Source organism: Acomys minous (genome assembly GCF_964271855.1).
Source record: "Acomys minous genome assembly, chromosome: 18".
NCBI lineage: Eukaryota > Metazoa > Chordata > Mammalia > Rodentia > Muridae > Acomys > Acomys minous.
In genome coordinates this window covers 5,267,979-5,280,241 of record NC_140501.1, presented here as the reverse complement: position 1 = coordinate 5,280,241, position 12,263 = coordinate 5,267,979, and the positions used below count along the sequence as shown (strand labels likewise).

At 45.7% G+C, this 12,263-nt stretch overlaps 1 protein-coding gene across 1 annotated transcript in view; it reads left to right on the top strand.

Annotated features, from left to right (window-relative positions):
• Positions 1-1,758: 1,758 nt before the first annotated feature.
• The window catches only part of DNAJC3 (DnaJ heat shock protein family (Hsp40) member C3), a 40,413-nt gene continuing 29,908 nt past the window's right edge, over positions 1,759-12,263 (top strand). The window contains exon 1 of the mRNA XM_084767800.1: positions 1,759-1,990. Within this exon, the coding sequence (XP_084623926.1) occupies positions 1,909-1,990 (82 nt within the window). The 5' untranslated portion in view covers positions 1,759-1,908. The remainder of the gene's footprint in view (positions 1,991-12,263) is intronic.

Genomic DNA, 12,263 nt, shown 5'->3' with positions numbered 1-12,263 from the left:
ATCCCTCAGTTCCTACCTATTACAAGGTATGGCTGTCATTCCCTGCCCCCTACCCAGAACTCTTCAGCCCAGGGGCTGGGCTGCTCTTCCTCCAGAGGCTCCTCCCTATATAATCCAGCAAGTCTTTTTTTTTTTTTTTTTTTAACCTTTGCTCTTTTGGCTGCTGCACCTGGTTCCTCTCTCACCGATCTCCTCAGAGGGCTCAGGGTCATGTCCACTCTCCCAGAGGTCCGTGCCTCTGCCTCTGCCCTCCTTTTTAAACACAATAAACTTTCTTCTCTGAGCAGTCATGTCCTTCCTTTTTAATTTTTCATTCAAAATTCACCACAGTTCATGTGTTGTTCCAAAGTAGGAAGTAACACTAAAGTACCAAAAATACTGAACAGCAAGCCCACAGTATGTAACTATGTGCAAAACATTGCTGGTGTATAGCGCATGTTCAAAACACAACATTTATGATCAAAGCCTAAAAATAATTTGAAGTCGATCTTGTTCAAGTTCTTATACCTTTGAATGAAATAAGCACAGTAAAGAAACTCAAATAGCCACTGCGTGGATGAAAACAGGGAAAAGCTTTCTCCAAACCGCCAAGGTCATCTCTTGGGAAAGCAGAGAGCAAATATTGAAGACTGAGCAAAAAATTGGGCTCTGTTATGTAGGGTGAGCTAAAGGCATTTCAAAGACATACCAATACATAACTGGCCTAGGGCAGGTAACTAATAGCCCTGAATCTTAAAAGCAGGTAGCCAACCTATTCCCCACCTCCCCCCCCCCCCCGCCAAAAAAAAAAAAAAAAAAAGATTCTGAAAATTTCTTTGGTGAGACTAGGAAAGGTCTGGGGACTTTAAGAATGCTGGCCGGATCAACCTTGAGATTTGTTAGAATGGCTCTTGGTTTCTCAGACCAACCGGAAGAACCAGAGTGTCAGATCCCCCCAATACATTCCTTCTCCCAAGGTTGGGCATCTAGATAACCGCCACCGTTCCCCCAGGGGCCTGAAGATAGTAAGGGGAGTCATTCTCTTATCCCTGGGAAAAGGGACACGTGGCTCTCCCATTAACTTAAGACTGTGGTGTCTACTCTATTAGCATGTCAATGTGCCTACCCACTAGCCTCCCGGCCAGCTCATAGGCCCCTTTCCTCCCGGGTACCCGGTTCCCTGTAGCCTAGGAGACACATCCCGACCCCATCCCACCCCGCTCCGCGCCCCGCTCTGCTTCCCCAGAGACTGCCTTGGCACTTTGGAATAAACTTTCCCCCTTTTCACCCAGGCAGCGGCTGTGTGCGTTTCTTTACTTCGCCCATTTCATTCAAGAAGTCAATCCCAGCCGTCTCCGACGTCCCTGCAGACTTGGGAGACCCAGCTTGGCCTTCCCAGCCCCAGCGGCGGCCGCGCCTTTACGCTCCCATCAGTCCCGGGGAGAACTCGCCACGCTCAGGGCGCCACTCGTGCCAACCCAGCCCGCCAGGCGGGACCGAAGGGTTGGCGGTGTGCGCATGCGGACTCGGGGCCGCGGCCCGGCCTCCCGGCCGCTTCCTCCCGGGCCTCGGCGGCGGTTTGGAGCCCGCTGACAGCTCCACCGCCAGCGGACGCTGCCTCGTCTTGTGCTTCCACGTTACCCTATCAGAGACGGGGCGGGGCGTCGGCCCCCGAAGCCAATCAGCGCCAACCACGACCCAGGCGAGCCGGGCCGCTCGGCGGCTAGGAGGAAGGCGATTGGGCGGCGTCTCGGGGGGGTGTGGCGTCCCTGGGCCACGCCCACCGCTGTTTTCCACCGCCCGGCGCCCGCCGCCGCCGAGGCCCGGGTGTCTGAGCGAGCTGACCGAGGGCGCTTCGCTGCGGGCTGGGCGCCTCGCGGGCTGCTGGGCCGCGCACCTTCCTGCTCTCCGGCCTCGGCGCCCTTGGACATGGTGGCCCCCGGCTCGGTGGGCAGCCGGCTGGGCGCCGTGTTCCCCTTCCTGCTCGTCCTGGTGGACCTGCAGTACGAGGGTGAGTCCCGCCCTGGCCCCGGGGCGGGCTTCGGGGGGTCCCAGTGCGGGGGCTGGGAGAGGCGCCCGGGGCGCGAGGCTGGGCGGGAGCCGGGTTCCGGGTTTGTGTGCCGAGAGGAGGGGACCCGCGGGCGGCGAGGCCGGGACGGCGGCCTGGGTGCAGCCCGGAGCCCAGCGTCCGGGACACTGGGTCGGTGGTACGGGGAGGAGGCGGTAACGGCGGCCCGCATGGGACGGGTCCGGGTGCCAGGAGTGACGGTAGGACGGCGGGGCGAGCCAGGGGCCGAGGAGGGCCGGTCCACAGAAGTCAATCCCATCCCGTATGGACCCCGCGTCCGGTGCGCAACTTAGGAAGTCCTTGCCGTGCTTGGAGCACCCCAAGTTGCTGGACTCTGTGTCTGTGCTTTACAGTTCCCAGCATGGCGTCATTCAACGTTTCCCTCTTTCTTTCTTTCTTTCCTTTTTTTCTGGTGCTACTTTTTCTAGTCATCGGAAAAGAAAATAAAAGGTCTCCTTAACAAGATAGGGAGTGCTTACATTTCACCCTGGCCTCCAGACTGGAATGTTGGCTACTCCCAACAGAATAGCAAAAATAGAGGCCTGTCCCATTTTGGATGTCAGAGCAGAGAGGAGATAAAAATTGAAGCCCCAAAAGCCCATTGGATAATGCTTCTCAACTTGGTTACTGTGCTGTCGTGACACCTGCCCTGGGCTCTGATGTACGCATTCCCATTAGTGGGGAACACTTGTCAAGGAAGAGAGTAAACAGTTGGATATCCCATTCGGGGGACCGAGGAACTGAAATTGGGAATAGTTAATGGTGAAATCCTCACCAAAGTGTATGCTGGTTTCTTTCTCTCTTTTTTTTCTTAAAGTTAAGACTCTTCGTTTTTTTACCTCTCCATTAAAGGTAGGGTTTTTGTTTGCTTTGGCTTCCTGATGACCAAAGGTTCTTTGAATCTCAAATCAGAATTTGTACTGTGACAATTATGAGACCAATAATTGGACGTTGAAGCCAGCCTCAAAGTGGAGGGGATTGGGATTTGAAGGCTTAGACTGCTTTGATATGGACCATATATTCAGACCGTCTCGCATGCCCTAATTCTTCACATGTGCATCAGTCATGCCTAGTTACCATGACTGACTTATTAAGAGAATGTAGCCAATGTTTAGTGTCAGCTAACTTTTCAGACATACAAGTGCTTATTTTTGTTTGCTTCCCCTTTTCCAGCTTGTAGATCAATCACCTTATTCAAATTTCTGTTCTTTGTAGGATTCTAAGACTTTTAGCACTTCATTTCTGTGCTGTGCTATTTCTGTAAGAAAACGTGAGTTTTTCTGTCTGGAAAGCACTAATGGCACTCTCAGGGGAAAGCTGGAGTGGTACCTTTTTCAGGAGCATTACCTGTGTAAAATAGCAGGTGACGGAGAAGGAAAGTGCATCTGTAAGCCATTTCTTGTTCCACAGAGATATGCGATGGTCTCTGTTTTACACGTGGGATGGAACTGGTGTTCCAAGAGCTCACTGAAAATTTTATCTTGGGGCTCGAGAGATGGTTAGTGTGCTTGCTGGTCTTGCAGAAGAGTGGAGTTGCATTCCAGTAGCAGATCAAGCCACTCACAGTTAGTTGTAATTCCAACCCAGGAGCTCTCTTCTGCAGCAGGGAATGTGAAACATGGGTTCATACTATAGAAAATGTAATGGTAAGCCTGGTTGTGTTTTCTGATTTAAAGTAGGCGTTTCTGTTGTAACCCAGAGAAGGAAAGCACGTATCATGAATTGAAAGACTGACTCTTAACAGTTCCTTTCTCAAAGGCCTTTGAAAGAAATCTAGAGCATGAGAAATAGAATTTTTGAATAGAAAGAAGGTTTTAGGGACTGGAGAGAGGGCTTGGAGGTTAGGAGACTGGCTGCTCTTGCCGAGGACTTGAGTTCAGCTTCCAGTACCACAACCAACTGTAACTCCACCTACAGGGAGGTCAGGTGCTGGAGCTTATACACTACACAGAGAGACACAAATAAATTCAAATGTAAATAAAAAGAAACATTTAGTATCCACTTTAGCATTCTCACATTACAGATAGGATTATTTCATCCTACTGCTCCTGGCGTGTTTGGTGTCTTGAGTGTGAGTGTGGACTGTGTTGTCAGAGGTTTACTTTCTCTTGATGTGTGTCAACCACATCCCCTCTCCTCACGTGACTCTCCTTTACGTCTTCTTCAAGCATAGTGTGGTGCCACTTGACCCGCATGCTTCCCCAAACTGAGGCCAGTGTCCGCTGAGAACTAACTATCCACCCTGCTCACCCCCAGGGTCTCACTGTGTAGCCTTGGCCGTCGGGGACTCACTTTGTAGACCAGGCTGGCCTCGAACTCACAGCGATCCACCTGCCTCTGCCTCACCAGTGCTGGGATTAAAGGCGTGCGCCACCACGTCAGCCAGGGAACCCATTTTTTAATTCCATTTGAAAAGACTTGAAAATCAATGCAAACAAAAAATTGTGATGCATTTTATTTAAACTGATAAGTTAAAAGTGTATTTTAGCTTTTGAAGGTTGGATAATGTCCTACATGTGTTTTGAGTTACTTAGCAAGGTAGCTTACAGCGTTCGCAGCAGACTCAGGGCTTCCCTTCGTCTTGCAGTGAGCGCTTGCCAAGAGCTGCATTTGCCTGGGGCTGCACTGGCCTCCTTCTGTGGGGCAGCACTGTTCACCATGTGACGGTAATTGTGGTTTAGTGCTTATGGTCATGATCTGCTCTTAACTGTCTCACTCTTTAGCCCAGGCTGGTCTGGATGAACTCTAATTGGATATGTAGATCAGGATGGGCTCAAGCTTGTGATCCTCTCACCTCTGCCTTCTGAGTCTTGGGATTGTAAGCTTGCCCCACCATACCTGCCTTCTTTTGATTTATCAATGAGCAATTTAACTTTGTTTTACATAGAAATATCCAGGGGAACCCAGCCACCTGCCTTTCAGAATGCGATCTTTTTTTTTTTTTTAATTTTTCTTTCTGTACTTTAGAGACTGGCTCTTTTAGAAATAGATAAATAGGATGTGTTTGCTGCTTGGAGTTTTGGAATATAAAAAAAGACTGATGTGTCAGCAAAGGTTACGCTCTATGGTGCTGTGGTGAGGTGTAGAAAATTAACAAGCTATCTTAGAGTTCACAGAGCAGGGAACATAAAACATGCATTTGGGAACTATGTCTTTTATCTATTTTTTTTTAAGCTTAAGGCCATAACTGCAGCCACTTTATTCCAAATACTCTTAGATTTCTCTGCTCTTGTATTCTTTGGCTTTCCTTACCTGGCAGATCCCCAAGTCCCTTAAATTTAATCTCAGCCATCTTGTTTGTTGTACCTAAGAGATAAATACCGATGGAGAACAACTTTACTGTTAGTCTCCTTCCAAACACACAGGCCCAGCTGCTCAGGGTTAGTGTTCTTACCGCCCTCTCCCTTAAATAGCCAAATCCAGTTTAAATTCCCTTTCTTTTATTCCCTTACGTTACGTTACTCTTTTTTTTCTTTCTTCGCTTTGCTTTGCTTTGTTTTGTTTTTTGAGACATGATTACATTGTTGTAGCCACCACTGTCCTGGAGTGCTGGGACTAAAGCCCTGGGCCACCACCACCTGGTGACTGGCTGGCTTTGCAGCAGAGTGGGGGTGGGTGGGCTGTGTGCTAGCACATGTGTGCAGCCAGAGGAAAGCTTTCAGGAGCTGGTTCTCTTCCTCCATCACCAGTGTGGTTCAGGGGATCAAGTGCGGGTCCACCAGACTTGGTGGCAAAGCCCCTCACACGCAGAGCCAGCCTGAAGGCCTCCACTTAGCCTCGTGCTTTTAGATGGTGGCTGTGTGGAGAATGAGAACAGTGCAGGGCCTCTTTCTAGTCACTGACAGCACAGTTCCCTGGTGTGTCTACATCTCTGCCCATATTGCTACCCACTCTGAGTATTTTTAGCTTAGTTTTGATTACAGGTTTTGATTTTTGAGACGTCCTAGGTCACTTTGATAACCTGTGTTGGTCTTTAAAAATAAAAAGTTGTTCAGGCTGGTTATGAACTTGCTGTGTTTCCTAGGCAGGCTCCAAACTTAGTGTCCTGTCTTGGCTTCTCCTCTGTTGGGATTGTAGGCACATGAAAAAGGGTTTTCCTGTGTCCTCCCATGGAAGAAGGGCTGGGTGCTGTGGCTTGACATGGCAAAAGGACCAGCTTGTTCCTGCAGCTTTTTTTTTTTAAAATAAGGCACTAATACATGTCTGAAGGCACAGACTAATAATGTAATTACTTTGCAAATGGTGTAACACCACTGCAGTGAACCACGTATCCACAAATGAATTTTGGGGATGGCCAGAGCAGGTTGCTTTTCTCCTTTGTCATTATTTCCTCTTCCTCCTCCACTGGATGGCTCCATCAGCACTCCAGCATCCTTTCCTCCTCCTCCACTGGATGGCTCCAACAGCACTCCAGCATATCTTTTGTACCTTTGACTATTCTTTAATATTAATCATTTGTCCCTGAAGCAACAGAATTATATATTGCTTCTCTTGGTAGTAGAATTATGTATTTTTTTATTTATTTGAAATACTTTATTTTCATCTTGTGTCTGTGGATGTTTTGCCTATATATGTGTCTGTGCAACATGTGCATGCCTTGTACCCACAGAGGTCAGAAGAGGAGTTGGAGCCCCTGGAGCTGGAATTATTGATGCTTGTAAACCACCATGTGGGTGCTGGGAACCAAACCTGGGACTTCTGCAAGACCGAAAAGTGATCAAGAGCAACTGCTCTTAACCCCTAATTCCTGAGCCATTTCTCCAGCCTCGGTAACAATTTTAAAGAATGATTGGGAATTTTTATTGTTTTTTCTTTTTTTGGTTTTTCGAGACAGAGTTTCTCTGTGTAGCCTTGGCTGTCCTGGACTTGCCTTGTAGACCAGGCTGGCCTCGAACTCACAGCGATCTGTCTGCCTCTGCCTCCCGAGTGCTGGGGTTAAAGGCGTGGGCGACCATGCCTGCCTTGTTTATTCCCTTACATATTATTTTACCAACAACAATAAATGTTTATGCATCTGACTCTTACTTGCTTTCAGCATTTTGTTGCACCCAGTGTTTCCTCCTGAGGTCTAGATCAGCTTTCTCACTGTCTAAATGTCTGACTAGGGTCTTGGCTTTTCTTATGCCATGGTCCTCAGTGAATAACATGATTAGTGTTTCTGTCTTTTTTCCTACTCTTCCTGTTTTCATTGTTGACCCATGTCTGATACATGCCTAGGAGAAACCTGTTCAGTGCTGGTTTGGAAATTGCATAATACTTGGTTCAAGCCTTATCTTTTGGAAAATAACACTCACACAGTGTGTAGCAACGGAATAAAAATTGTGGCTCAAGATAGAGTTTAGATGTTTCAAAACAGCCAGCAATCTACAAGTAGTATCCTTATGAATCATTTATGATCAGTTATGAGCGGTGTGACTGATATTTGTATATGTTCTAGACTCTGTTATTCTGGAGATTTATATTCAAGTAAGAAGGAAAATAATTAAATTCCTTTAATAAGTATTGAGTGCTCACCATTCATAATATGCTGAACTATGTGATGTAAGGGGAAAACATGACAGTTTCTGCTCTCAGACTTGCTTTTCATTAGTGCTAGGATAAGGGTCTGAAAGGCAGGATCCTGCGACAGTGGACCTGCAAAGCAGAGGTGCACTTGTGAGTGTAGGAATGCAGAGTGTGCTAGGGGTGAGACGACTCTCTTACTCTCTTCAAGTAGGTAGCAAAGGCTCACACAGGAGCCATCATTTGTGGGCAGAATCTGTTCTGTCTGTTTGCTTGTTTCTTTTTGCCCTGTGTTGTTGAGGAGAGAACCTTGCACCTCTTACCCCTAAGCTACATCCCTAGCCCAAGACAGAGTCTTGATGCGAGAGTGAGACTTTTCTAGGTGGGCCCTTGGGAAAGAAAGGCTGTTCCGTGGAGCTGGGGTGTAAAGCACGAGGCATGAGGTCATGGCATACTCAGGGAAGAGCAACCAATTGGCTTTGCTTTAGGAGTCGAAAGTAGGAAGTGAGGAACGCTGCTGGCTGATTATGAGGCTGGACGGTACCAGGGAACATAGGCCTGAAGGATTTGGAGTGATACCCAGTAATAGGAAAATGCTGCAGAAGTTTTAGAAAGGAGGTGTTTTAAAAGATTGTTCTGGATGCAACATGGACTCAGGATTCGGAAAAGGTAAGATAGGAGTTGGGAACCTCTGCAGAGTAAAAGAGATCTCCACTCCCCGTTGTGGTATGTTCTGCTATGGAAATGTGACCGAAATACTCCGAAGGAATAATTTCTCTGCATGGTTAGAGGATGGGTCGTGGGGATTTTTCATAGAAATAGTATTAATTTACATAACCAAATAGAAATTTGATTGAATAAGATTATAAATACAGATCAAAGCTTTATTCTGAAGGGATGAAGGAACGCAAAATGTCTCTTTCAGATGAGGTTAGGCTTCTTCAGGATGATGTGGACCATAAGCTAAATGCTTTCAATCCTAAAAAGCAAAAGAAGTCTAATTTGTGGACTGTCTCAAAATTTAGAGAGAGAGAGTGTGGTATAATGTGACAACAGAGCAGTTCAAAGAACATTACAAATGTCTTCCTGGCTCCCATTGGACTTAAGAATCACCCTGCAATGTTGAAATACTGCTGTGTGAGAAGGATCATACATTGTGTGGAAAATAACGGTGGGGTTTGGAGATGGATTGTTTGGCAGTCATTGTGAGTCTTTGGGCAGAACTGACAACTGATTTGAGCCTCAGTTCTTTAGTAGTAAAAGTGTGAAAGATACGTACATCCTGGAGTTGGGAAAATTGAATGAACACAGAAGTACCTAGTGCTTGGTAGGTTTTAGTTCTTAATATTACTTGTTTCTCTCTTGATCATTGTTGTGGATGGATCAGGAAATCATTTTCCCTTTTCTCGGAAGCTGGCCTTGAACTCACGGCATTCCCCCTGACTCAACCATCCCAGGGCTAGGATTGCAAGTGTGCACAACTATGCCTGGCCTCATTTTCCTAGTGGCTTATCTCATACTTAAAACGTTTACTTCCTCATTTCAGGAATTGAGTACACTGAGAAAATGTAACAAGGAGATGTTTGAGGTCTTCATGCAGAGACTCCTGTAACTGGTGACAGCAGGGCACTGATCAACATGTCCCTAAAATTGTCCTCACGGTTGAGATTTGGGAACTGAGGGCAGAGTTGTTCTGTGGCTCAGGCACAGTGCTTTCACCCTCACTTGGCGCCCGGTTCAATTTCTAGTACCCACCATAGTTTTTGTACACATCATTCTCTTGCATTAGTGATGTGTAACCTTTTGATTTTATGTAGAAAATGTAAATGCTTTATAGGTATAATTTATATTTCAAATTACATTTTGAAGATAAAACTCTAGCTGTAAGGACTAGGCTAGAGGATGGTTTAATGGTGCACTTGCCTGGTGGCTATTAGGTCTGAGAGTGATCCCTAGGGCCGTACAACAAAGGCATATTACCAGCATGCCCTGTTGCTGATATACTGTGATATAATATGACATGACATTCATCGTATATAATAGGATAATCATATTACACCTTCAATCTATAGTTCAACAATGTTTCATGACTTCTAAACAATTGAATATTTATTTTTATTGGTGTGTGTGTGTGTGAGTATGGTTGTCTATGTGTGATGGGGCCCTCTGGTGGTCAGAGGACAACTTGGGGAGTTAGTTTCCTTTTTCCAGTGATCAAACTTAAATCACCACGGCTGGTGGCAATGCCTTTTACTCAAGTAAGCCATCTCCTCAAATATTTATAACTAGTAATGATTTTAAGCAAAACATATTCCTTAGTTTACTTTGCTAATTAAAAAAATGTAAGTAGTATATTAACATCAGTACAACAAGATGTATTTTTGAAAACATAAGTGAAATCAGTATATATAGTGTAGCCAACATACTGTCCTTAGTTCATATCACCACAGTTTTCTATTCATCTCTGACTCCAGTCTGTCTTCTACATTGAAGCCAAAGTAATCCCCCCCCCCCAGACAGGGTTTCTCTGTGTAGCCTTGGCTGTCCTGAACTTACTTTGTAGACCAGGGTAGCCTCGAACTCACAGTGATCCACTTGGCTCTGCCTCCCGAGTGCTGAGATTAAAGGTGTGTGCCACCACACCCAGCCAAAGTAATCTTTTAAAAATAAAAATTAGACCTTCAGTTTCTTGCTAAAGCCCATACTAGGGGCTTCTTCTGTCACATATGAAAGTCTGGCCTTTGTTCTGTGGTTTGCAGTTTGTGCTGTCTTGTACATGCCGTCGGTCCCTCTACTCTTTCTTACTGTGTGTAACCTATGTAGTTTCCTTGAGGTTGAGTTTGGCCCTACCAGGCTTGTTGCACCAGTTTTGCTGTCTGGATATGATTTTGGCGTGTGTCATTCAGCATTACTCTCCACCCCTGTTACTCTTGTTTTAACTCAGATATCACTGACTCAGGGAGGCCTTATTTGATTATCTATATTAATTATTTCTTTCCTCAGGCATTTTGTCACCTAGCATCAGATTGGCACTTAGGAAATTATCTTGTTTATTCTTGTTCTCCATTGTGTCCTTGCTGCTAGAACTAAGTCTAAATAGATGTTGCAGTCTTTTGAATCTGTAAGATTTTTAGTTATATTCATTTGGAACAATTTTGAAAACACACGTACTATTTTGTTGTGTTTTCTTAGTGTTAGGCTGTGTAAGAGTTGGCTTTCTGGCTTCTTTGTGCTTCAGAGGTACTGGTTACCAGTCTGACATTGATTTGGAAAGGTGGTTGCCCGGCTGTGGTTCTTTCTGTTTCTTGTTTGTTTTTGTTTTTCCTGAGATAGGGTTTCTCTGTGTAGTCCTGGCTGCCCTAGAATTCGCACTGTAGACCAGGCGGCCTCTAATGCACAGAGATCTTCCTGCCTCGGCCTCCTGAGTGCTGGGATTAAAGGCCTGCATCACCACTCTTCTATCAGTTTGGAAGCACTCCAGGTATTTAGAGTCTGTTCATGCCACAATTCTGAGAGTGTTCCCCGGGCCTGCGAGGATGTGAAATTCCTTACTCATACATGTAAAGCAACCGTGTTAGGCAACTGTGTACATAAGGTACCAAACCAGTTGCCATTTGCCACCCCTGTGCCTTACACCTGGGTTTTATTTGCTATATAAAGCCTCCTTTAGTTTCTTTGTCATCTCATACACTATACCTATATGCATCATATTCAAGTGAAAATCAAATTGGATTTCTAGTCAGGTTGTTAGCGACTATATCCAACATTTACAAATGATATAGTGCTGTAAGAAATTCTGTTATTGAACCTATATAACCAGCCGTGTTGGCATTGCATCAGAAGACTCACTGTGCTTTGGGAGTTTGTGAAGGTCAAATAGCGAGAACAAAGGTGGATGTTCCAATTCTGTTTACACAAACACGCTGTATTGGATTGCTTGTATGCTGTGTATAGCTAGAAGAGAAGAAAAAAATGCTTTATAGTTTTTAAACACTGGAAAGGGGAAGCTGCTTCAGGGAAGCTGTTGAGAATAACCTGGGGTTCAAGAGTCAAGTTTAAACACAGTTCCCACTACACATAGCAGGATCCAGTTACTTATTAATCTATGCCCCAGTGTTCACAGGAGAAACTTGGTGACATTGGATTCAACCATGATTTTGATACTGTAATCATCACAGTTTAATGGCTGGTTTTAGCTAGCGCAGCTTTGTGACGACTGAGGTGAGGGTAGGGCGATTCAATATTTCAGAGTTGTTGTGGAAACTCCCAGATTGACTTTAGCTGAGAATTACTCCTGAGCTTGCTATTCTTCTTTAAATACTTGTGTGCACTGGAAAGAATCCACCTCTTACCTCAGCCCTTGCTTTCATCATTTCTGCCATTATGGTCAAGTATAGGAGGTCCTTGGCCTTCTAAGCTGTGGCTCAGTATGTTGTTACAGTCAGTCCAAAATGGTAGCTTACCTACGTCTAGTGCTTGCATGATTACTCGCAGGCCGTTTCCTGCTGCTGTAGCTCAGCACTCCACTCAAGGTCAAGGTATGAACAAAACCCTCAAACATCTGTTTCCTATGTCTGTCTCCTGGAACATTTCCACTACCAATCTAACTGCATGTGCTCTCTCAGGAGCTTGTAAAAGGAGGGGCTCCTGAGGAGCTGGCTCAGTCGGTACAGTGGTGGACATGCAATCTCGAGGAGCCGAGCTTAAAGCTTAG